At 28.8% G+C, this 25,436-nt stretch overlaps 2 protein-coding genes and 2 pseudogenes across 8 annotated transcripts; 2 read left to right on the top strand and 2 right to left on the bottom strand.

Annotated features, from left to right (window-relative positions):
• Positions 1-3,371: 3,371 nt before the first annotated feature.
• LOC140674159 (dynein regulatory complex subunit 3-like) lies at positions 3,372-10,363 on the bottom strand (annotated as a pseudogene).
• LOC140673785 (uncharacterized) lies at positions 10,263-21,599 on the top strand. 6 transcript variants are annotated; one of them, XM_072906946.1, is made up of 10 exons: positions 10,263-10,420; positions 10,948-11,062; positions 11,326-11,463; positions 12,145-12,345; positions 12,631-12,819; positions 12,973-13,141; positions 13,387-13,504; positions 13,853-13,978; positions 15,529-15,570; positions 21,187-21,599. In XM_072906946.1, exons 2-10 carry the CDS (start codon positions 10,968-10,970, stop codon positions 21,189-21,191), a joined length of 1,083 nt encoding a protein of 360 aa, XP_072763047.1. In that variant the 5' UTR covers positions 10,263-10,420; positions 10,948-10,967; the 3' UTR covers positions 21,192-21,599. The 6 variants fall into 6 exon arrangements, with proteins under 6 accessions (XP_072763047.1, XP_072763045.1, XP_072763050.1 ...); XM_072906944.1 differs by lacking the exon at positions 21,187-21,599 and adding an exon at positions 17,424-18,840; XM_072906945.1 differs by lacking the exon at positions 21,187-21,599 and adding an exon at positions 17,424-18,840 and having other exon boundaries at positions 10,302-10,420; positions 10,956-11,062.
• A 687-nt stretch (positions 21,600-22,286) lies between these two features.
• Positions 22,287-25,413, bottom strand: LOC140673786 (uncharacterized). 2 transcript variants are annotated; one of them, XM_072906950.1, is made up of 5 exons: positions 25,205-25,413; positions 24,778-25,032; positions 24,611-24,698; positions 22,506-22,864; positions 22,287-22,356 (listed from the first exon to the last, which is right to left on the bottom strand). In XM_072906950.1, the coding sequence occupies exons 1-5, from the start codon at positions 25,206-25,208 to the stop codon at positions 22,325-22,327; spliced, it is 738 nt and encodes a 245-aa protein (XP_072763051.1). In that variant the 5' UTR covers positions 25,209-25,413; the 3' UTR covers positions 22,287-22,324. The 2 variants fall into 2 exon arrangements, with proteins under 2 accessions (XP_072763051.1, XP_072763052.1); XM_072906951.1 differs by having other exon boundaries at positions 24,862-25,032.
• LOC140673882 (uncharacterized) lies at positions 23,023-24,181 on the top strand (annotated as a pseudogene).
• Positions 25,414-25,436: the final 23 nt, after the last annotated feature.

Here is a 25,436-nt window from a genome sequence, read left to right as displayed (position 1 = left end):
ATTTAATTTCCATAATTATAAAAGAGCAGCTATTATAACATAATTTACTTGCAGTTATATATTTGTTTTTGTACTCTGACAGCACACACACACACACTCACACACGCAAAAACACACACATACACACACACAAAATTTGGCATATTTAAAATTATTACTATTTAAATTTCAATTAACATGTTTCTTTAATATCATGCTTTTATGAGTTTATATATTTTTTTTTTTAATATCTTATTATATTTATTTTAGTATCTTTATGGAGTAAAAATCAAAAAATAATCACGCCAAGCTTTAATGAAAGCATGTTACGAAAATATTTTTAGATATTTGTCAAACAATTTTTAATATTAATGGACGAATTAGAAAAAATTGGACTAAATGGGAGTAAAGTCAACGTTTTGGAACATGTATCAAAGTGTGCTGTGAAAGCTGCATGATTCATGCAATTGTCTAAAATTTCATTAAAAAAAAATAATATTATATAACATAAAGTAAATACAAAAAATTGTTTTTTATTAGTATAAAAAATTATTTTTACAAAGATAATAATATCAATAAATTGCGCCAACTGAAATAAAACGTGATTTTTTTCTTTAAAATGTTATATATTGATCTTATACTAAGGTCGTGTTACTGAGCTACTTTGCAAACGCTGAGGTGAGGATCTTTAATGAATAAATGCGCAATAGCTATTTGCTTTTCTTTTGCTAGTTACTGATGTTGGGCGTCCACATATTAGGCAATTTTTCATGCTGTCGGTGTTCTCAAAGTGGCTGCGGTTATTTTTCCAATGGTAGATTTAAAGGTAGCATTCTTTTCATCGTGAAATGTCTGATTGAACAGTTGCAAAACTTTATTGTAAAATCTTCTATGATCCTACCCCATCTCCGTATCATTAAAAAAGATGTTCTCTCTGGTTCTGTAAAATTTGGCATAATCGCGTGTGACTTGACGTACGTAGACACTACAGCCTACTACTGTGCCTCTTGGTGTAGCCACATAAAGCTTAATGTAAGATTATCTAAATGTTTTTATGTGTTTAAATTAGTATGAATTATCAGTTGTATAAATAATTAAATTGAAATGAAAAAAGACAAGTCTCTGGTTTTATTTTCCTGATTTTAAACGAGATACATATTTTCATTGAACTTAATAACAAAATTACACTATAGTTATAGCTTTTTTATTACACTATATTGTCATAGGTTTTTTATTAAATATAAAAAAATTTACTGCGGGTGACTCTTGACATGAGATACTACCATGTTATTTGATGTATCTACATAAAGATTGTAAAATTACAAGCTTATCTGAATGTATTTAATTTAATATAAATAATTATTTGAAATAAAAAAAAATGAATCTGGTTTTATTTTTCTGATATCAAACAAGATATACGTTAATACTCAGATAGCCAAATGTTCCGATTTTGCAATCATGTTGCTGATAACCGTTGCAGCAACTAATTTTAAAAAACTAGAGACAAGGTGCGACAGCATTATGCTTGTCGGGTTGAGCTCACGTGATTTATAATTCTCAGAACAGCAAACTGATAGTAATATGGTAACATCGATTGCCGTCAACAAACAAAGAAACTTGACAGCAACTTGATGACAATTTATATTCATCAATTTGTCATCCGTGATTAATACAATATTAATGTATTCGGACTTGGGAATGGTATCTTTGTAAACTTTAATGAATCTGTTGAGTTTATTAATGCTATAGAATGAAGCAACAGTATTATATCCTCTAATATAATTATTGAAGTTATCTGTTAAACCAGGTAGATAAGGGACGGGAAAGTATGAAGTGTTTAATTTTTCTTTTTTATTTGGATTTATTTTTGATAATGTTTTTTTGTGGAGAAATTTTGCATCTTACGTAGGGCAAACGAGGAGGAAATTAAAAATTAGAATTACTAAACACCGTAAACATATTAATAAAAATACATCCGTAAAATCGGTTATCACTGATCATAAACTTAATTATAACCACGATTTTAAATGGGATGACGCCATTATTCTAGATAAAGAATCATACTATAATAAGCGCTTGATTTCAGAGATGATACACATTAAAAAACAAGAGAATAGTTTGAATTTACAAACCGACACAGATAACCTGCCTGACATTTACAATAATATTATTAAGAAAATACCAAACTAACGATCGAGTTATATATAAGAAAGTTGAAGCATCGGGGGAACATTATTGTTTTTGTTTTTGACACGACACCATGTAATTTTTTGTAAAGATGTCAAGGAGTTCGTTTTACACACATTAAAAACGATGATGCCATCTCAACTGCAGCGTCTTGTAAGATTAAAAAGATTTTTTATCGTCTAATACTTATACGCTAACCGATTGACTTAATTAATCATTAGAATGTCAAAAAATTCTCAAAGATCGTGCCTAATCTGTCAATAATATTAACCTAATTCATTTTTAACTACTGACTCTTAAAATCTTTATTTCCAGAATTTTGACAATTCTTTTGAATAATTGATCTCTCTAACTATCGAACTAGAGAAGACCAATTACAAAAAGACAATTATCAAAAAGAAGATATGTTGTCCACGTTTACATTCTCGTCAACATATGTTCGTTGCGTCTCTAACTTGACATATTATGAGCAGTTACCAATCATCGACATTATACGTCCTTCGTGTCTTTTTTGCGGAAATTGTACTTAACTTTTGGTCTTTTTATAACATCCGTTTTTTTATATAACCATGTAATAACTTTGTTAATTTTTGCGCTGAAAATAACCTGAATTATTGGGTCGAAACGTCCGTCACTATTATTATTTCTATTTATATTTTTGTTTATTCATTTACATCAACGTGACAGTGTTACTTATTTAGACTATATTATTGTGACAATGTTACTCAATTAATTTCGTTCCGATTTAATTATATTTATGTTTTTAACAAGAACTTGTCTTTAATTAAGATTCCTTTATTTTCAAGCTCCTATTATGCCTTATTTATAATGTTATTTTATATATATATATATATATATATATATATATAATATATGTTAATATTTCGAATATAAGGCTTTTTAATGATACAATAATTACTGGAGAGAGCACTCCTAGGGCATACTGTCTCAATGACTCTCGCGGAGTCGTGATAACAACTGAGAGCGCGATAACAATTTGTTATCATAAAAGACGAGAAGAGCAGTACGACTCTATTAGATAATCTATTAGAAAATAATAAATACACTTAATATCAAAGTCCAAATCCATCTTGCTTCAAAAACCATGTTCATTAAAAAAAATTATTTAATTAGAAAACTTTTCTATTTTCTAAGTATCCGAGAGTAAATTCGCAGATGATTAATATTATTAAAATAATAATTTCTTACACAATTAACTGATTGATATAATCTTTGAGCCAATTATCGAGTCGATTTATCATGAGCTTCTCTCGATCATCTATTACCTGTAAATATTTCGATATTTATTATTTTATTTATTAATTAATTATTACTTATCTTAATATTTATGAAATTTTCTATGCTTACTTGCAAATGTATATCGTGTGACGCGGAAAGAGTAGTAGTCAAAATATATTTGTCACACACATCTTTAAGATCAGCTGGTATATGTGCCTCATCCGCAAAACCGCTTAAATAATATGAAATTAATTCATTCATAGTATTGTTATAATCAGTTTCTGAATTTCGTAATAGAGAGAAGTATCCTCGTGCGGTTTCTAAGAATAAATTGACCATGTCCACTATGTTAATCCTAAAGACTTCATTTATATCCTTTTTTATAAAAAAAAATTCTTCTTAATTCATAATTATCAAATTAATCTTATTCATGATACTTTTTGTAAATTAATGTCATACACATACTTCCATCTGATCGTGTAATACAACTTCTTTAGACATTAATTGATTTTGTATCTTAGACAACAAATAATTGAATTCATTAAATAATTCTTTTGTAACTTTTGCATCAACGGCATCAGTTGCATCAGCTTCTTCTTCTCGCTCAAAGCTTTTATTACATTTTTTATATTTGCAAATATCTCTGTTTTTTTTTCGAATACTTCATCCACAATTCTTAAACAAATAAATTCCTGTAAGCCTAATTCATATAATTCGTAGCATGTTGCAGAGAAAGTCTTTTTGTATTCTTCAAATGCTTTCTGTGTATCTTCATTTATTGTGAATAACATCCTATCCGCTATGCATATAAACATTTAATAAATGATATACGTATGTGATAAGAGAAATGAAATAAATCTACCTTCATCGCGAGAAAACATTTGTTGAAAAAGATAATCTTTATCGAGATACTCCACGTATGATACAGATAATAATGCAACTCTGTCTTTAAATTCTCGTTGTAATTCTAATTCTGTTTGTACTTTTGCCTCGTTTTCTTCGAGATTACTAATTATACGACTATAAAAATAAAATAACACAGTTATTCATATATCATGCAAAATATAAAAACTTTTTAATATTGTTATCTTAAAATAATCACTAATGCTTATCGATGGCAGTTTGACGAACACTTTCAAGTATCATTCTATATTAATAGTAAATTAATTGCGGCACAAATGCAAACAGATAATCCAAGTATCCATCTATTTCAGTGCAAGGATTATCGTATGTGTTTAAACTTCTCAGTGATTTAAAATCACGCAAATATATGACCTGTATCAATAGAATTTTATGAATAATAAAGAAGTAATGTATAAAGGAGAGAGAGAGAGAGAGAGAGAGAGAGAGAGAGAGAGAGAGAGAGAAACAGCTAGTTATATACATGCTCCCAGTCCTTGATCTTATTTTTACCAATATTCAAAATTGTCAATTTCTTTAAATTATTTATGCCTTGTACAATAGAAATTTCATTACTGTATAAAAGCAAAATCTCCAGTTGATCTAAATTATCCAAGTTTTCCATAACTTTAATACGATTAAAGGAAAGGTCCAATTCCTTAAGATGGGCAAGTTCATCTAGATTCTCGATTCTTTCGATAACATTATGGGACAGTGATAATTTGACTAAGTTTTTCAATAGCTAAAGATGATCAATGTTTAGAACATCTACAACAAATACGTGATAAAGTAAGTAGAAAAATTCACATCGTTGTATATACTAACATTGTGTGTGCGTGTGCATGTGGAGGGGAGGGGGTGGAAATAATTTTACTTTTCACGTGAAATTTATACAAAAACTACAATTGTTTATGATGTAGCTATAACTTTTTAGTTCTAATTTTAATTTTTTCAAACGCGATTTAAATCATGTTTGTCAAAAATTTATGCAGAAAGTTTTGTTATTTTGGTAAATGTTGACATTAGCAGACCCAGCCCCGAGTCACCTTGACCTTGACATATGTTGTCAAGGTTACCCTCCTGAGTGACCTTCAGAAGGTTTTAGCCGTCGCTCGTTTTTTATTAAAAAGTTATTAACAAAAAAAATTTCATTCATTATAAGCTATCAAAGTGTTTTTATTTTATCGACAAATATATACGAATCTTTACCTTTGAATGTTTGTAACGACTTTTTCAACAGACAAAATCGTCCTCTGTTTTGTTTTTTTAAAAAAGAAAAAAACAGACTAGACAAGAAGTTCGATTTCTTATGGCTCAAACAAAGAAATATTGAGGCGTTGAACCGATTAATTATTATTGTTTGCCACATCCTTCTTCCACCAATAACAATGTTTTACGAAAACAACATTTTAGTTTTACAACAAAATTCTTTGCTAATGATCTTCCTTTTTCTAATGGAGGTGTCAATGTACACATAGATCCTTTGTCTTACTCGAATTTAAGCACCAATCTTGACAAGATTAGAGAACAATGGTTCATTAATTTATCGAACAAAAATATTTCACAAAATATACGCTGTCTTTTACAACTAGGGAATAACTTTAGTCTCCCTATTATTAATAATTCTAACTTAACGGCCGTATTTATTAAAGACATCGAAAGCAATTTGAAAAAACTTCCAGTCGAAAAAAGAATGCATTTTAGGGATCGATCTAAGAGCATTTTATTGAGAGAGTTTCCAGATACTCCTACCCTAAAACGTCACAATATAAGTGGTTACTGCATTCATTTGCCACTACCAAAAAATTCTTACAGAACAACAAGGATCTGATCCTCACACGAGCTGACAAGGGGAATGTAACCGTGACTCTTGATAAGGTAGAATATATACAAAAAGTAGAAGATATGTTGAGAGATGAATCCACTTACTCTATAGTCAAAAAAGATCGGACGAAAAAATTAATTTCAGATTTAAAAGATTTACTTTCTAGATGGAAGAATCACGGTTATATTTCCAATGCCACATATAAGACACTCCTATATACGGATGGCATCTTACCAAGAGCTTATGGATTACCAAAAGTCCATAAAATTAACATTCCTTATAGGCTCATTGTCTCCACTATCAACACCCCTCTCCACGCTCTCGCTTTATTCTTACACAAGATCATGAATAAAAATTTCCCCACGGCAAGGGTCACATTAAGAATAGTTTTGACCTTGTTAACAATATTTCAAAAATTTTTTTAAACGATGACACAAAACTTATCGTTAGACGTTGTGTCTTTATTCACTAACGTTCTCATAAATTTAGCAATTGATAGCGTCTCTAGATGGGCCTATCTGCGAGATAGTTGCGATTTATCCGAAGACGAATTCTTGAATGGAATCTTAGTTCTTAATTCTACTTATTTTACTTTCAATGACATCACATATCGACAAACGTTTGGTACCCCCATGGGCTCTCCGCTATCCCCTATTATAGCGGATATCGTTCTGCAGAATCTGGAGGATAGAGCGTTGAACACTTTACGGTTCACCCCCAGTTTATATTATATATAGATATGTAGACGATATACTAATGGCTATTTCGTCGGATTTTATTGATACGACCTTATCTGTTTTTAACTCATTCCACGATAGGTTACAGTTTATCATAGAAATTGAACGCGACCGCAAAATCAACTTCTTGGATGTGACTCTTGCAGTGGAAAACAACTACGCGGTGTTCGATTGGTTCTATAAATCTACATTTTCAAGTAGATATCTCAATTTTTATTCTCAACACTTTATGCCAAAAAAAGGGCACAATAATCGGTCTTGTTGACAGAGCGTTCACGCTATCACACCCTAAATTTCATGCAAAAAATTTCGACATTATTATTAGAATACTTTTAGAAAATTGCTACCTCTTAAAATTGATTTTTGAGGTCATCAACCAACGAATTACATATTTGATTAACAATCCTGCTTCCTCCAACAAAAAAACGACAATTGGGAATTCTCCATCCTACTTTACGGTCCCGCATTTACCGAATTTAGCAGAACAATTCAGAGGTATTTTCAAAAATATCGACGTTAAATTATCCTATTGCAGCAAAAATAAATTTGATAGATTTATTAAAGTGCACTATTGCGTGCAACGTACGTGCAATGTAAATACAAAATTATGCATACTATATACATAACTATACATAACTTATACAGAATTTTATATATTTCTATATACTTTTATATTGTTATATATAATTATATATAATATTATATATAATGTTATATATAATGTTATATATTGTTATATATGTATAATTATATATAATTATATATGAAATATTTTACCGGGTAACTGTTATGAAATTGAACTTATTTCATATTTCATCTTATCGTAACTATACGTTATATGAGCAAATTAAACTAAATGTGATCAAAAAACAGAAGAAAACATTTCGCTCTAACATTTATCATTAGATACACATTTTTCCAATTGCAAGAAGAAAATTAACATTTATTTGCCATTTTTTATGTTTATTACATATTTAACATAACGTTAGGATAAACATCGAACTTAGATATCCATTAAAGAAAAAATATCGAGCAAAGTAATTTGTGTTTCTGACTTTTTTGATTTTTTATATACTAAAATAATAAAAAAATGATGTTATTCGCTTTTAAAAATAAGAATACTGCAATCGCGTGTTTTCTATGTTTTAATTTTTTTTATATTTAAACAGAAATAGCTAAATGTCTTGTATTGACTTTATTTGTTGAATCAGCTATCGTTTAATTAAAAGTGATGTCTTCAAAGGACCGTTGAAAATTGACAACGATTTTCAGCATGAAATAATATATCAAGTACAACAAATGTCATGTAAATATTTTCTTAATAAGGTTACACATATCAAAAGCAGGTGTTATTCGATTATTAAAACCTTTACTAAAACGATTGAAATCAGTACATATTTCAACAATTTTCAACACACACATACATATATATATATTTCAATTATAGAATATAACTATTAAAACTGATGTTAAAAAAATATTTTAATTTACCCATACAGCACAGAAAGATTGTAACAATCTTTCACCGCAATATTGCAAATTTACTGCAAAATGTTACTGCATCATTGCTGTGGGATTGCAGCAACGTTAAAATTTAAAATGTCTTTAGGAAGGTTGCGAAATATTATAGCAATATTGCAATGTTATGAACTTCCAATAATGCATTTTGTTACTGCAATCATTGACTAATGTTGCATATAAGAATCCCAGGTAGCACATGTTCGTTTTATAAACGTTTTCTAAACGTATCCAATATTTTTTAACCGTCAAGCACCAATAAGAAGCGTTTCAACAGAAACATTTTTAAAATCATGGTTTAAGAAACGTATTTTTTACGTTTCTATAAATAGAACAAAAATTAATTTTTTAATTCAAAATTATATATATATATATACACATTATTAAAACTGTACTTATTAAGACGATCTCCAGATAACACAGAAAATTAAAAGGTGACGAAAAATGTCTTTTTTAAATTATCTTTCTGACAAGGCTAAAAGATGTCTAAAAGAATATCTTTCTACCTACAAAAAAAAGTAATTTTTTAAAAGATGTCTTCTAAAAGTCATAATTAAATTTAATCGACGAAAAGATGTCTTTTTCATCATCTTTTCGACAAGACAAAAAAGATCTATTTTATAATATACGTGTTCCTTTGTTTGCCGCTACGTTGCGTGTTCAGACTTAAATAACTCGTATTCAAGTTTTTATAACATGCATATAAAGCCTAAAAGAACAGGTACTAAAAGTATAATTTAAATTATATCTTTTTTGTCAGTTTGACTTCTGACGTAATCTCGACAAGAGATTCAGAACATGATGAAAATAGATGGATTATATCCAAATATGCATTATTTTATTGAATCTGTGAATAAATAAATTTTTCACAAATAAAGGAAAAAAACCGTATTTTGACAGTTTCTTAAACGTTTTTTTTTTGTTAGAAAATGACGTTTCCCTTAACGTTTTTTAAGTGGACATTTTAACCAATCAGAAACGTTTTCAAAAACCGGTTCTAAAACGTTTCGCAGAAACATTTGTGAAAAGCTTTTGAAACGAATATGTGTTACTTGGGATATTTTTGTTTCTGATAGATAAATATCAGAAGCATATGGACACATAAAATATAATAATAAGATTGCATTACAAAGGAGCATTAATTTAGGCAATATTCGATTTTACGACTAAGAAATAAATACAATAAAAATTAATACTATTTAAGAATTTGTAATTAGAACTTGTAATTATTCACGAATTTGTAATTATTTTTGTTTCAATTTGCCGGAAAAAAATTTGCATTAAAAATAAAAAAAAATAAATCCTTATTATATAAATATATGTATAATATATGTACATATATATACTTATTAAAAAAAATATTTCGTCTAAAGCAAATCGTCTAAAAACAAATCGTTTTCTATAATTGAGTATGGTTGTAATTATAATTATTATTATCAGGAAAGTTTGCGTTCTCTGTCATTACAGAGAGAACACGTGGTTCTCTTGTCAGTTGTCATCATCGCACATGTCATACGTCTCTCAAGTCTTGTATTCAAGATGATAGAATTCGGTCTGAGATCTCGGGTCAAGAAATGTGTATCCAATAAAATTTCCGCTTTTCCGTGAAAGCTGATTGGCTACACATTTTTTGAAACTAGAATTCGGAGAGAATTTTCATGAACACAGGCCTTTATTACTGCGTAAGTAGTCAACGCAGAAAGAGATCTTTCAAGCTGTCATTCGAAATTTGAGGGCCATATATTTATACATCCATGGAAAAATGACGGCTTTTCTCGGAACAAGGCTTGTTTGGTAAAAAGAATTTACTATCTAGGTAAAATTTTTTCTAGACCATTTTGCTAGTGATTTTAGTTGCGTGGGTGGCGACACTGTTGCACACTTCGCTGCAATCGGTGGACGATTGACGCGAACTTGACTCGAGTAGTCGTGGTCGATGTTTCTCTTTCCTGCTCTTTCTGCCGCGGCAGTCATCCATTTTGCCTATACGAGCGTTTTTTCATAGATGTACTACTTGTTTACTGATTGAATCAACGTGAGTAATGTCAATCTGAATAAATTATCCGTATTTCGAGATTGCGCGGCAATTTATCTCATTTCATTCTTTTAAATACTTTTAAGATATATCTTCGGGAGAATATTTTTCATAGAATTACGAGGATAGCGTCGGTGCGGCGATTGTGGATTACCGTTATTTCCAAAATTTTCATTGCGTTTAAATATAAATTTAGATACACATTGTGATTTAGCATAGCACTAATATCAGGGTATCTTTCACTGTATTAAAATATCTTGTACCACTATGGAAAAAGAATTGAGAATATTGCATGGAGTATTTTTGGTTGTAAAGTAGTAAGAGAAAAATTTTACTGGTTTTCTTTATGAATTTAATAAAAACGCAATAATCTATTTAAAAATCTAAAGATTTTAGGAATCTTAGATTTTTATTTTTTAATTTTATTTATAAATTCTGAAATTTCATTATCAACTGTCAAATTTAATTTTTAGATATTCATATTAGACTTTAAAATTTTTAGATTTATACTTATACAATTTGTAAAGTATTACAGGTAACTTAAACAATGGACGGAGCACCAGGTGGTAGAGGTGGATTTCGAGGTCGTGGAGGTCCTGGAGGATTAATGAGAGGACGTGGTGGTTTTGGAGACAGAGGAAGGTAAAGATTTTAATAGAATGATTATACCGTAAGAAAAATAAAGTGTGAATTAATGTTTTTATAAATATTTATATAGAGAAAATATTTTAAAATTATCTTATTTTTTTGTTAATTACTTGGAAGAAAAAGTATAAGTATATATAGTTTTTAATTTAATTTAATTTTGTTTATGTACAAGAATGTATTTAATATATTTATACACATGTATAAATGTCATTAATTATTACAGTGGAAAACAAAATTTTCTGTATTTCTTTTAACAGAGGTGGTCCTCCACGAGGCGGTAATATGATGCGCGGTGGTCGAGGCAGCGGACCTGGTGGAGGCATGAGAGGAGGTCCACCTATGAGAAGCAGAGGTGGTCCTCCTAGAGGTGGACGTGGTGGACACTTTCCTCCAGGGTAAATACTTTTATTTTAATTTTATATTATATATATATATATATATATATATATGTACTGACATGTATATAATTAATAATTTTAAAAAATAATACATAATAAAATAGTATAATGAGGTAAAAAGTCATACATTGGTCTCAGTATTAATATTTTGTATAATACAAATTTAATGCAAACATTTTAGCACATTGGTTTTAGGACATTGGCCATCTTTAATAATAATACTTAAATCAATATAATCTATGTTTTAATGCATACAATATCTATGATGGTACATTTTAAATATAAGGTTATATGTATTACATTATGAATTATTTATATACATTATATACATCACTAAGAGTTTTCAAAATATTTGCATTTTTGCAATATTACAAAAAATATTAGCACTAAAACTCATAGCATAGGACTTTTCAGCCATTATACTATTTTAATTATTTTAATTTTGCTCAATTTTATCAATTTATAAAATCTCTACATTAATTTAGATATAAATAAAATATTCCATATTTATAAGGAAAATTACTAAACATTATTTCAATAAATTTATAAATTTTATATCATATATCAACAATATATTATTATATGTTTTGTTAACACTCTTTCTTGGCGAATGATTTATAAATAATTCATTTTTTCAATAATTATTACAAGCTAAAACAAATTGTTTGTCATTTGTAGACCTCCTGAACCAGGAATGTCCAGTGGAGGAGGACCGTTACCCTTAGGAATGGGTGGTCCTCCACGACCTGGCGGTGGAAGAGGTGGTGGAAATAACAGTTTCCGTAACAGGGGCAGGGGAGACTTTGGTAGAGGAGATAATCGCAATAATAACAATTTCCGTGGACGCGGTGGCATGGACAGAGGTAGAGGAGGATCCAGGTATGGAGAATTGCTTCAAATTAAAGTTTGAATTAAATTCATTTGTCATTATTTCAATAATTAAATTATAATTAATAATTAAATAATCTGTAAAGATATTTAATTATACAACTTTACACGAAAAAAAAAATATTTTTAGGGCACACAGTTGTAGACATTTAATTTTATTAAATAAGAAACTTTAATGTGAAATATACAAATTAGATCTTTTTTAAGATGTGACGGATGATTTTATTTACATATTAAAATTATATTATTAATTTCACTACAAATGTACTATTTCAGAGGAGGATCAGGTAGAGGTGGACCAAGTCGTGGAGGAGGTTTTTCTGATCGTGGAAGAGGACTCGGTGGTGGACGCGGTGGTCCAACGAAACGAGGAGGCCCGCCTAGTTCTAACGGACCGTCTAAGAGACCACGTTTTGATCAACCGTCTTCACAGTCTTCCAATGGCTATGCTACTCAACCATCCAGGTAAGAGAATAAAGAGTACTATTATATATAAGGAAAATAGAATTTCTCTTATATAGTGGACTTATTCAAAATATATTTATATTTTATGTCTATAAAAATGCTATAGAAAGTATTAACAATATATATATATTTTTTTTTTGCTGAATAATTCAGCCAAGGTGGTTATGGAGGTTCAAATAATGCTTATGGTGGTCAACAACAACCACAGCAACAACAGTCGGTAGGATATGGCGGCGGCGGCGGCGGTTACGGATCACAAGGATATACACAATCCTATCAGGGTTATGAAAGCTATCAGCAACCAGATTACGCTCAAACGAGTGTAAGTAAACTTAAGGCAATATATACAATATTATATTGACGATACTTATGAGAGCTTTCAATTATTCAAGTCACTCAATATTTTCTTAGTAAAATTAAATATTGTATATTTTTATAAATTTAATCTTCAAATTTTAAATTTCTAATTCCATCAAAGTGAATAGGATTTCTTATAATTATTAATTTAAAATTAATTGTATATTCAATCAAGATGATCTGCAATTATTTTTTTCCTTTTGATATCAGGGCTATCCACCGTCCGCACCGCCAGATAACAGATATGGCGGATCATCCTCAGTTCCTGTTGGAGGAGGATTCAGCACTAACGATCCCTATAGTTATGGCAAAGCTCCGCCTAGTTCAGGTAAGCCTAGAAAATCTACTAGAAGAACATTTGTGTGAGCGCGACATGCGTCATTGCTTCATTTTTTACACTTCTTGTGTATTCGTTTGCCGCTAATTCGGATTGTAATCGAGTTTTAAATTGATCAAGTTTGACATATTTGTAGTATTTATAGTACTTATTCTAATAGAACATACAACATCAAATTATAATCGAGTGTATCCAAATGTGTTAATCTTATATAAGATTTTTGTAAAAAGTATTATCAATACTATAGTATAAATGTGTCAAATTTAATGAATTTGAATAGGTCAGTTATAACGGACCATCCTGTAATTAGCTTATTAATATTACGTGATGCATGTCCAGCCAATTACCAGCAGGAGGCAGTGCCAGCAGCAGGGCCAGGGGGTGGTTATGCCCCTGCTAACCCATATGACGACCGGTCTAATGCCAACATAATCAACCGGGGTGGTTATTCGACGCAACCTTACGGTTAGTTATTTCGTCCGCTGTCATCATATCGCTCACATTGTATAGTTCATTAATTTTTTCGCTACGACAATTTGAAGCGATCTTTAAGAACTTGTTTACCATCAAAGTGGAATGTTGAATTGTCTAGTTGGAGCAAAGAAATATATAATATTGCAGATTTATCTATATGATATTTATCATTGTAAATTATATCAAAAATTCCATTTTAAACAACGTGATTAACAATTATTAAATGTTACTAATTATTAATTATTTGTTGGTAAAATTAATAAAATAAATATTGGAGTGGTTTATGACACATTAACAAATGGACTAACTTTTTAAATTTATTACTATTGTATTGATATTCTTTTACAACGGATAATTAATGTCTTGCTTCAGTGGTAGATAAATTCTTAAAGATCGTTTTTCTTGTGCTCTTATTTTCCGGACGATATCCGAGTTGACACGTTCCTACAGTAAAAAGTGTTAAGCATAATTCACAGACGAGAAACGATCTGATTCAGAAGATTGCGACAACAAAAAGGTGAGCACACTTTATTCGCGGATAAGTCATTCGATTGAAAATATATGTTCTAAAAATTCAGATATGGCGAACTTCCATATTTTCAAGTTAAAAATTTATCATATTTTGTTTTCGGATTTTACTCTTAGAATTCTTAACATTCTTGAGTCTTCTCGGATTTTTGGATCTTTGGAACTTTTAAAATTTTTTTGCGAGTAATTTCGGACGCACTGCGCTTCACACGCGATCGATAAAAGAGTTGCGTAGGGTTTATAAACTTCCATTCCCAATGTGGCAAGATAAATCGGATCCTTTCATCGGGGCACCAACACTGCAGCACTGCCTCCTGCCTCTCACTGCAGAATATTACAAGATGTTCGTGAAATGCGAAACTTTTTTTTTTTCTTTTTTTTTCACCTAAAGAAAATCACAAAATATGTACAACCAATTATCACTATTACTTATCAGTATATTATTTATTTTTACTACACCTTTCAATATTTTATTTTATGTTTTTTATTATTACTTTATCTGTTGCATTTTTAATAGATTGACTTTTGGTCCATTACACATTCTCGAAAATACTTTCTTAAATTATTAACTTCTTAAGCAGTCAAGCAATAATAATTAATTTTAATTAATTAACGAATACTTCTCCATTGAGATCTTGTATTTTATCATGACTGCCGATTAATTAATTGTTTAAGGATAAAATTATTTTTTAGTACTTTCGTGCGACTCCTTTAAATTCTTTCAGATATTTCTCGTCTGAGTCACTTGTCTCAGTGTTTACAACATTCTTTGCTGCAGAGATGTCAGATTGCAAACGCAACAGCATGCTTATAGTGTATGGAGAGGATATGCTGAGACTGGAGTGAATGCGAACATCGAAGCTGGCCAAACATTGAGCGCACATGGAACTTATGCTTTGATACATCCCTTCCAGTCCCAGCATATTCCCATATTTGCGCTGTAAATGTGCTGTTGTGTCTGCAATCTAGCATCTCTGCTTCACCATCTAAAATTGCTTTTTTTGTGATTACAGATTATTCAAGTCAGGATGGTGTTTATGGGAAACAGGATTATGGTAAGTACCACTCGCAGTACAGAAAATTTCATTGAGCAAACAAAAAGGAGTTAGCTAAGTGTCGATTGGAATATGGAGAAAGAGATTTGTAGACAGAGGGAAGTTATAAAATATATGATATAATATAACATGAAATAAAATATAAAAGAAAAATAATCAAGAAAGTACAAGAAAATATCAGCAATGTCCTGTATCCAGTTTTAATTTGTATAAATAAGATTTTTATACTTTCATATACTTTGACAAGAACAGAATGAAAGCATTTTCTATGCTATTTAGGAAAAATTTTAGGATAATTAATGAAATTTTACAATATATAAGTATTTAAATACGTACATAATAATCAAATATGTCAAGAAATCTATAGATTCAAATCCCAGAATTTAAAATCAGAAAAATTTAAATAAATTCATATTGTTAAGTAATCAAATAAGAATTATAGTTAGTTAGTATTGTGTGCAGTATAATAAAATTTGTGACATAAGAAAAGTGTATGTAAGCATATAAGGAATATAATAATATAATTTAATGATATAATACATTATGTATAAATGACATTACATGAAATATTTATGGCGTTACGTTATGATAAGTAGTTGCATTAGAGATCGAAACGTTTGCGATATATCACAAGAATACTCGCAGTACTAGAAAAGTATTTACAATCTTATACATATGTTTGCAATACTACAAGAGTATTCATATAATATTACAAGAATACAATATCAAAAAGATTTTTACAAGACATTACAAGTCTATGTGTATCTCTACAATATTAAAAGATGTTCAATACAATATTTTTGCAATACATACATATTTATAATAATGCGCATACATTAGCAACATTACAATATTATTCACAAAGAAAAAATATTTGCATATTATAAAAATATGTCTGTAATTTGCGAGATATCCATTTTTTTACGATATTTATGTATGAACAAATCAGACCAAATTATCATACAAATTAATCATGCCGTATGTTATTATAGATATATACTTGTATAAAAATAATATAAAAGAAAGTCGAAGTAAACATAATAGGCAGGTAAAGATGAATAGGTAGCGATATCGTACAAGGATTTATGTATATGTATACACATGTATTATTATGTATAATTATATATATAATAATATAATATATATATATATATATTATACATTATATATATATATATATATAAATATAATTTATATATATATATGCATATATATATATATATTATACATTATATATATATATATATATATATATATATAAATATAATTTATATATATATATGCATATATATATATATATATATATATTATACATTATATATATATATATAAATATAATTTATATATATATATGCATATATATATATATATATATATATATATAAATATAATTTATATATATATATGCATATATATATATATATATATATATTATACATTATATATATATATATATATATATATAAATATAATTTATATATATATATATGCATATATATATATATATTATACATTATATATATATATAAATATAATTTATATATATATATGCATATATATATATATATATATATATATAAATATAATTTATATATATATATATATGCATATATATATATATATATATTTATACATTATATATATATATATATATAAATATAATTTATATATATATATGCATATATATATATATATAAATATAATTTATATATATATATATGCATATACATAAATCATATAAATTTGTGCATACATATATATATATAGGGCGTTCAATTTTATATATGTAGAAGTGCAGAAGCACAAATTCTATTTCTCAAGTAATGGAACGGAGGAGCTATGGTTGTTTGCAGGTGGCAGTGCTGGTTACCAAAACACCCAGTCTCAGCGACGTTATTAAAGTTATCCGACATTAATTAATGAATCCGTGCTCATTAATTCTGTATCTAAGTAGATAACATTTTTCCTATATAAAAAAAAAAGAAGAAAGAAAGAAAGGATATAAAAGATCGATCGTTTCCCGGCGCACGAAAAAGTGAGAGTTTTGAAAAGGAAGTTACTTCTTCCCTCTTTTTTCGTGACAATGAAAGTTAAAAAAGAAAAATAATGCGTATTTTTAAATTAAGAGTCTCCCTAAAACGAAAATTTCGTTGTGAAACAATTGTTACACAATCAAACAATTAACATTAGCTTTTTGGAAAAACTAATTATACATATGTCTTGGAAAAGTTGAAAAATCGATACTACGTTTTGTGCGAAATTATTATTAATACTTTTTTTTTTTCTTAAGCGAAATTTTTATTGGACAATATTTATTGCGTTTGCACACAAAAAGTATTTTAACCAATAATTTTTCTAAGAGCCTTGCGTATTTTTTAATTCGTAATTTTTCCAAGATATTTTGCATATTATTTTGTACTCAAAACTTCATTCCCATTCGCTACCTTTGTCTCGCGCGTATGGAACGAACTTGATCGATATATCACTCGACGATACAGGAAGTAAAGTACACACATTTTATAATTGACAATTAGCATTACGCACTGCATTATTTCACTCCGCGTCATTTGTACAATTCACATCAGACAACAAAATTTGTTTATTTTAATTCAAATCAATTGAAAATATATATGTATATATATATATATATATATATAAATAATTTTCACTAAAAAGTTATTAAAATTATATACTTTATAATTTATATTGTAATTCTTTCGTTTTTGCTAGGAAATACTCTATTTTATTATTTATTTAATTTTCGTTTATTGAATTATAAATTATATAATTTATTGTATAATTTCATAATCTAATTTGGTAGTTTATTATGAGTGTCCATAATTATAATAATAAATAACAACAGTTAATCATGTCGCACTAGCTGAGACAATCGTCAATTAAAGAATTCTTATGGTGTTAAAGAAAGGAAACATTTAGTGTTTCTCTTTCTTGATAATTGGCAGAAATTGCACAAAAAAATGCAATTAATAGAGATTTTTTCCATGATAGAAAATATCGTGCCAGCCGAAAAGGGAAACGAGTAGGATAATGAATTTAATAATTTAGTTAAATACTTTCCAATTTTCTCTATCGTGCATTATTTTATATTAGTTAATGAAACTTGCTTGTGAATAATTTGTAGCGTTTATTGTATACGATAAATCTTTTACAAATAACTACTCTATATATATAGCGTATCATGTTGTCATGTCCTGACCTATTGTAAGCAATCACTCGATTTTGAAATGAAAGAAACATTGAAAAAAAGAATCGTAGACATCGATATATATATCGAATATTTGTTGTTATTGTCACCTCACCTCCGGCAACGAGAAACAGAAAAAATGGACGAAACACGAAAACCAGCAACTGCCCTAGGAAGACAGGCTAATCAGAAAAAATGAATGGGCGAATAAGCGATAAATGAGGCAAATATTCGTCTCGATAGTATAGTAATAAAGAAAGTAGGTATGAGCCCTTTTATAAAATCCTAGTAGATTAGATGCGCAATCTCAGATTCATCAAGCTACCATCCGTCTTCGAATTCTTCGATCATTTGGAGTCGATCTTTTTTAATAAAGATTCCAAAGTTATTATATAAGCGATGGAAAAGGAAACATTTTTTTGTTAAGCAAGTTTCGGAGATATAAATAATAAAATATAATTTAAAAATTAATTAATTAAGGATATTTGATGTTAAAAATTGCAAAACATATTATAGACATTTACTTTCGTCGTTTGCAATAAGAACAAATTTCGACTTCAATGATCAAAAAATACATAGACGAAAGATGAAGACCAGGATATTATAATTTATCCATTAATTAATCTGTTATTTAATTCTAAAGAAAAGGTAGAAAGTAAAAAAAAATAAATAATGAAAAGAATATTATATACAGATATCTCTCTAAGAAAGTATAAGATTAAATTCGAGATTCAATTTTCTACAAAATATTAAGAAATTTTACATATTAATTTCACGATAACGTTATATTGCAGGATTCTTCTATTCTCAACTCAATTAAACATAATAAGCAATTTGACAGAAATATTAAAAAAATATCCAGAATAATATTTCTCCTAACTTTTTAAAAAGTCGCTCACACGATTTAGTACAATACAATTCAAAAATACTTGAAGTATCAACAAAATGATAAAATTTGACGAAAATTAAGTTTATTTCACAGGCGTAGCGACAAGCTGAGATACTTAGGAAACAATGAATGAAAGACAGAAGGCGAGAGAGAAAGTATCGTTTCTACAGCGAAGAACATGTCTCAAATTTGTTAAAGTTCCTCCGCTCAAAAAAAGAAACGAATAGATCAGCGAATAATGTCAGCAAAGCTATTTTCGTTGAAATATATTAGCAGTGATATAAATATAAACTTAAATAAAAAATGCAAACGCATTTTTAAATTTATAAATGATTGCTTCACAGGCTTATTGTTAGCCCCTGTTATACATATATACGTAATGTAAAAATATGAAAATTTACTCGAAATAGTAATTTATACTATGAAATAATCTTTTATATTATAAAATAGTCTTCTATGTGTGTATACATTTTTTTAATCGCATATTTTTTGAATCAAGTAAAGATAAATCAAAGATGATTTTTGATCATTGATAAATATTAACAAGAAGTGTACTACTTATACATATATTAAAAAATGTGGAAAAGACAGAACGAACAAGAAAAGTAATAATTTAATAAGAATCACGTCACATAAATAGTGCAAAGCATTGTAAATGTTAAATGAAAATCAAATGCTGAGTAGACCTCAACCCGAAAACTCAGGTGAGTAAATACAAATAAATATCTATCCGTTCTTTGTGAGAAAAAAATCAATTTCCAGAGAAAGAGAAAGAGAGAGAGAGAGAGAGAGAGAACATATGTGTCTATATATATATATATCTATATGAAAGTTATAATTAACAAAGATTCGATTAATAGACGATACTTCGACTGCATTTATCGAGTGTACAGTGGATTTAACAAAATCGAAAATATAAGTTGCATATAAATTATATAATAATTGAATTATGTAATTATTGAAAAATATAGTCCAGTGTATTTATAGGCGAATCGCAAAATAGATCTATTCAATTATAAATAGACACAGTTGTGCGTTTCTTTATCTTTATGTCTCTTGTATATAAAATATACATGGCATAAGATATTTACAACAATCGAATATAAAAAAGTGCAGAATAAAAATGGAGAAGATTCATAGATTTATATACTTTTCACAAAGATTTGTAACAAAACATTATTGCTGTAATAAGTTTCTTATAGATGAATAATTTACATGCACGATAGGCGTCATATTAATCCGAAAGAAAGAACCAAGAACGGTAAAATCGTTCAATGACTTTCGAGTACATAATAACTAAATAAATGATAGGGAGGTGTAGAAACACAAAATGAATACGGTACAATAATTGATTCACTCGATAATATTAAATAGACACGAGTTGAATAAGCAAGTAATACTGCAAACGACATTTCGTAAAGCTGATAGATAAGGATTAGTGTGTAAATCGATGAGACTAATGCAAATTAATTTTAATGCAAATCAATCCTCTGACTCTCTGATTTGCTGTTGTTTTCTCTAGGTTGATCACAACTATTACTAATCGCCGAATGTGAGACTATCATCTACGTGAGATCATCGATGACTGCCACATGACTGGCGTGTCGTAACTTTGAGGGCTGAAAAAATGAGGTGTCTGCTATCGTGGTAAGTATATCAGAAAAGATATTAATGTCGAAAATTGGGTATATAGTAGTCATAGAATTAACGCGCTTTTTAATCGTGGATTCTTAATTAAACATAATTGTGTAATGAGTGTATAAATGTGTGAAACGAGCAATTTCTTCGATTGAAAAACCGAGTCTATTTTCAAATTAAACATTTAAAAAATATATGAAAATAAGCGCATTATTTCTGCGACATCTTGTATATCATTTCAGATGAAATTATATGATGATAGTATATATTAAAATATGATTGTTGCAGTATAGCGATTAATAAAGAACTGTTTCTGGAATTTATACAATTATGTTACTATTATTTATGAAACCAATAAACCTCCTTTTTCTTTAAATTTTTTAAAATTATTAATTATGCAATCACTATCAAAGCATAAGAAATAATGACGATTTAGTTTTTGCGATAAAAATTTGTATGACTTTATTTGCACTTTGTTCTCTCTCTATTAAACTTATATAATAAGTTAAGTATTAAGTATTTAACCGACGTATATAAATGTAAAAAAACGAATACATAAAAATTTCAACATACTATTTTTAAAGATTAAAACTATTGTTCTGTACTGTTTCCGACTAAATTGAACTTTTAGTAAATTCTCGTAAATCTTCATATCATTTTTTCACTATGAATATCCTTTTGTATCCCTGTTTTTTTCTCGCCTTTTTGTCCATTTTATTTATATTAAATAAAATTTTTTTATTAAAATTTTAATCGCTAACAAAATTTTTAGCATATATGAGTATTCTATTGAACATTCATGAATTGTCGATTATCTTTCTCTATTTTATCTTTCAACAGAATCGCATTCCTGTGTCTTAATCATATTCTTACTTGAACTGCACATAAAACATCGATCCTTCTTCCTGACTAAGTTTTCCTCCTCATCTATCTCGCGGGATCGTTTATTTGAGAACACCTGTTCGTCCAATAGCTGATAATCTCCGTCACAGTTTACTTGATGAAAGATTCTAGTCCGAATATCAATAGACAAAGGTTTTATCTTTGCTCTTTGCTGCAATAGGAAACATGTCTTAATTATTAATTTTTACACATTAAATGTTTTAGATTTAATTCAAATTTATTTTAGTTAAATCAAAATTTAATTTCTTCATAAATAAAATAATTATTAAAATTATAAAGTAAGCATAAATTAATTTTTACTTTTGATACTTGTCTGCAAATGCGGTTTTAATAGCGTTAACGCGAGAGTCTTCAAGAAGCCTTTCCTGTACTTCTGCACAAACTTGCTTCGACAAGTGTAAAGAATCTGAGCGTTCACGCTAGCCACGTCCAACAACTCGAAAAACATTGCCAATGGCCACCTTTTGGTTTTTTTGGAAACAGAATATATCGCGTACGTTCGTTCCATGGCGTCCATCGCGTCTTTTGCTGCATTATAGTGTTCTATGCTCATCAGTTTCTTGATTCGTGGATTGAAGTTTACATCGTGATGCGCAGTCGAGAGCACGATGACAGCCTTGCCTTTCTCAGATACAAGGGACACTAAGGTGCCATCGTTCCTGAAGCCCATACGATATTATAATAAAGAACACACAGTTTCCATCTATATTTGTAAATTTAAAACATTAACAATTTTAAATCTTATAGTAAAATCTAATTTTAACATTTAAAATTTTTATTTCAGAGTTTATTGGTAATCTTTAATCTCTAATTAATCTTTAGTACTGATGAAAATTCTACCAATAACGAAACAGTCAAAATATTAGCAGAGTTATCAGAATCTGATGTCGGAGGCAACGAGGATGAGGTTTCTGACGAGGAGCACATTCTTGATGCAGAACATACAGTTGCAAGTCAAGATTGTGCAAAAGACAGTGACGTTGAACAGGATGCTGCATTCCTCTCAGATAATTCTGATTCGAATGACAGAAAAGCAGTCAACGATTCAACGGAAGCAGTCTATGTCGGCAGAAATAATGTCACCATCTGGAGTAAGATTTTTTTGTAGGAATCAATCTACCACAGTTTTTTCCAAAGAGGAAGACCACGAGATCAAGCCTTCGTCATTCTGTCACGGACAAAGAAGACGAAATCACAGATGAATTGTCCGCTTTCCGAGAGATCTTTGACGACGAAATACTGGAAGAGATTGTCGCTTGTACCAATTTGTCGATCGAGCATAAGCATCCCAAATGTTCCAACTATAGGAACAGGAAGACGACGAGGGCTGAGATACTGGCAATGATCGGTCTATTGTATCTCGTCGGTATGAGGAGATCCAGCTACACCAGTCTATTGGAATTGTGGACCGATGATGGAACCGGGCTGGAGATGTGTCGTTTCACTATGACTTACAGGCGAGAATTATTTGTAATAAATAGAGAGTTAATTCGTATTAATTAGTAAATATAACAATATAAAATATAAAAATCCAATTCTCTCTTCATTTACACAGGAGGTTTTTGTTTCTCTTGGAGTGTTTGCAACTCGATGACAGGAATACCAGAGCCATGCGGCTGAAGGTGGATAAGCTGGCAAAACTGTAAAAATCCTATTTGCCCAGCGAGTCCCTGGCCATTAGGGACAGACTGAAGAACTTTAGAGACAAATGCAGCTTCATCCAACATGTTCCCAACAAACTGGCAAAGTATGGATTGAAAATAATAAGTTTAGTGGACGTTAAGACATCATTTTTCATCAAGTTCCCTTGTGCTTCTTGCCAGGAAAATCACGATCAGTTGGCAGTAGAATTTTCATCAGTACTAAAGATTAATTAGAGATTAAAGATTACCAATAAACTCTGAAATAAAAATTTTAAATGTTAAAATTAGATTTTACTATAAGATTTAAAATTGTTAATGTTTTAAATTTACAAATATAGATGGAAACTGTGTGTTCTTTATTATAATATCTACTTACGTATATAAATAAAATATAATTAATTTTACTAAATAATAAACTTGAAAGACTTAAAATATTATTTATATATTTTAAAAATTAAATATTAGTGATTCAATCATCAAACTATAGGAACACAGTCAGTGTTTTAAGTCCTCAAGAAATTAAATAATTCTTTTAAATTAATCACATATGTATATATCTCTTATAATGATTAGACAGCATATATTTATCTGACTATAACAGATTAAATAAGATCATATACACAGGATATTTATTAACATCTAATTAATGATTAGGATTACAAAAGCACTTATATAAATAGAACAAACATTTATATACAATTATACATTTTCATTATAATAAAAGTTTATACAATTAAAAAATATCTCAGATATGGTACTTACATTTGCATATCAATCTTTTGTGCATCAATTGTTTGTGTATCCATTATTCGTATGTCATTAAATTTGTAGTATGATGAATCAATAGGCTCTTGATAACAAAATAAATCACTGATCATTTATGATTTATTAAATAGATGAATGACTAGGATTAGTTTAAGTATACATACTGGGTAGATATAAAATTGGAACTGCTACTTTGGACAATGTAGTTACCATTATTACTTTTGCCTCAAAATGCCTATCGCAAATACCTCCAAGCTGTAGTTGTCTTTCAGATAGCTTTAGCAGCTTGACATTTCCACAAGCCCTTAACCATTTCAGAAATCTCTCTTTATTTATTTTCCCACGTGGAAATGAGCGAAGTTTCACATTCTCTGATTCACAGCCTAGCACTGTACATTTCTTTCTGTTAAATGACATATCTGCAACAAATATGAAATAAAAAATTAAAACAGATAAATTCTTTTATATCCATAACTGGCTATAAAAACTCTTATACAAAATTTATAGTTGTTCTTAGAAATTGAAAAATGTAACAAAGAAATTATATTACACTGTTATCTTCTTAATCATTTATTTATGCCAAAAACTTACTCATATCAATATGAAAAATATCAGAGTATATCCATAAAATGTTTTATTTTTATTTATCCTGATGATTTATCCTGTATATCATATTTAACCTTTGCTCTGCAGCTGCTTCGTTGCTTTCTTGTTTCTTATTTACTAGAAATAATTATTTATTTCAAATATCAAACACCGATGAAAAATGACGAGATGAAAACAAAAATATTAGCAAAGATTCAAACCATAAATCGAGCTAATT

Source organism: Anoplolepis gracilipes, chromosome 15, assembly GCF_047496725.1.
Source record: "Anoplolepis gracilipes chromosome 15, ASM4749672v1, whole genome shotgun sequence".
In the NCBI taxonomy this organism is placed as follows: Eukaryota; Metazoa; Arthropoda; class Insecta; order Hymenoptera; family Formicidae; genus Anoplolepis; species Anoplolepis gracilipes.
The sequence above is the reverse complement of the archived record's forward strand: the minus strand, read 5'-3'. Positions and strand labels throughout refer to the sequence as shown.

Bases quoted from the DNA above. Each gene is read 5' to 3' on its own strand.
- LOC140673785 (XM_072906944.1), top strand. From the start codon at position 10,968: ATGGACGGAGCACCAGGTGGTAGAGGTGGATTTCGAGGTCGTGGAGGT. The intron at 13,142-13,386 runs GTAAGTAAACTT...TTTTGATATCAG, and splicing joins CAGATTACGCTCAAACGAGT to GGCTATCCACCGTCCGCACC. The intron at 13,505-13,852 runs GTAAGCCTAGAA...ATGCATGTCCAG, and splicing joins CAAAGCTCCGCCTAGTTCAG to CCAATTACCAGCAGGAGGCA.
- LOC140673786 (XM_072906950.1), bottom strand. The intron at 24,699-24,777 runs GTATGTATACTT...TTTGTTATCAAG, and splicing joins TCCAATTTTATATCTACCCA to AGCCTATTGATTCATCATAC. The intron at 22,865-24,610 runs GTAAGTACCATA...TATGGGCTTCAG, and splicing joins CAAAAGATTGATATGCAAAT to GAACGATGGCACCTTAGTGT.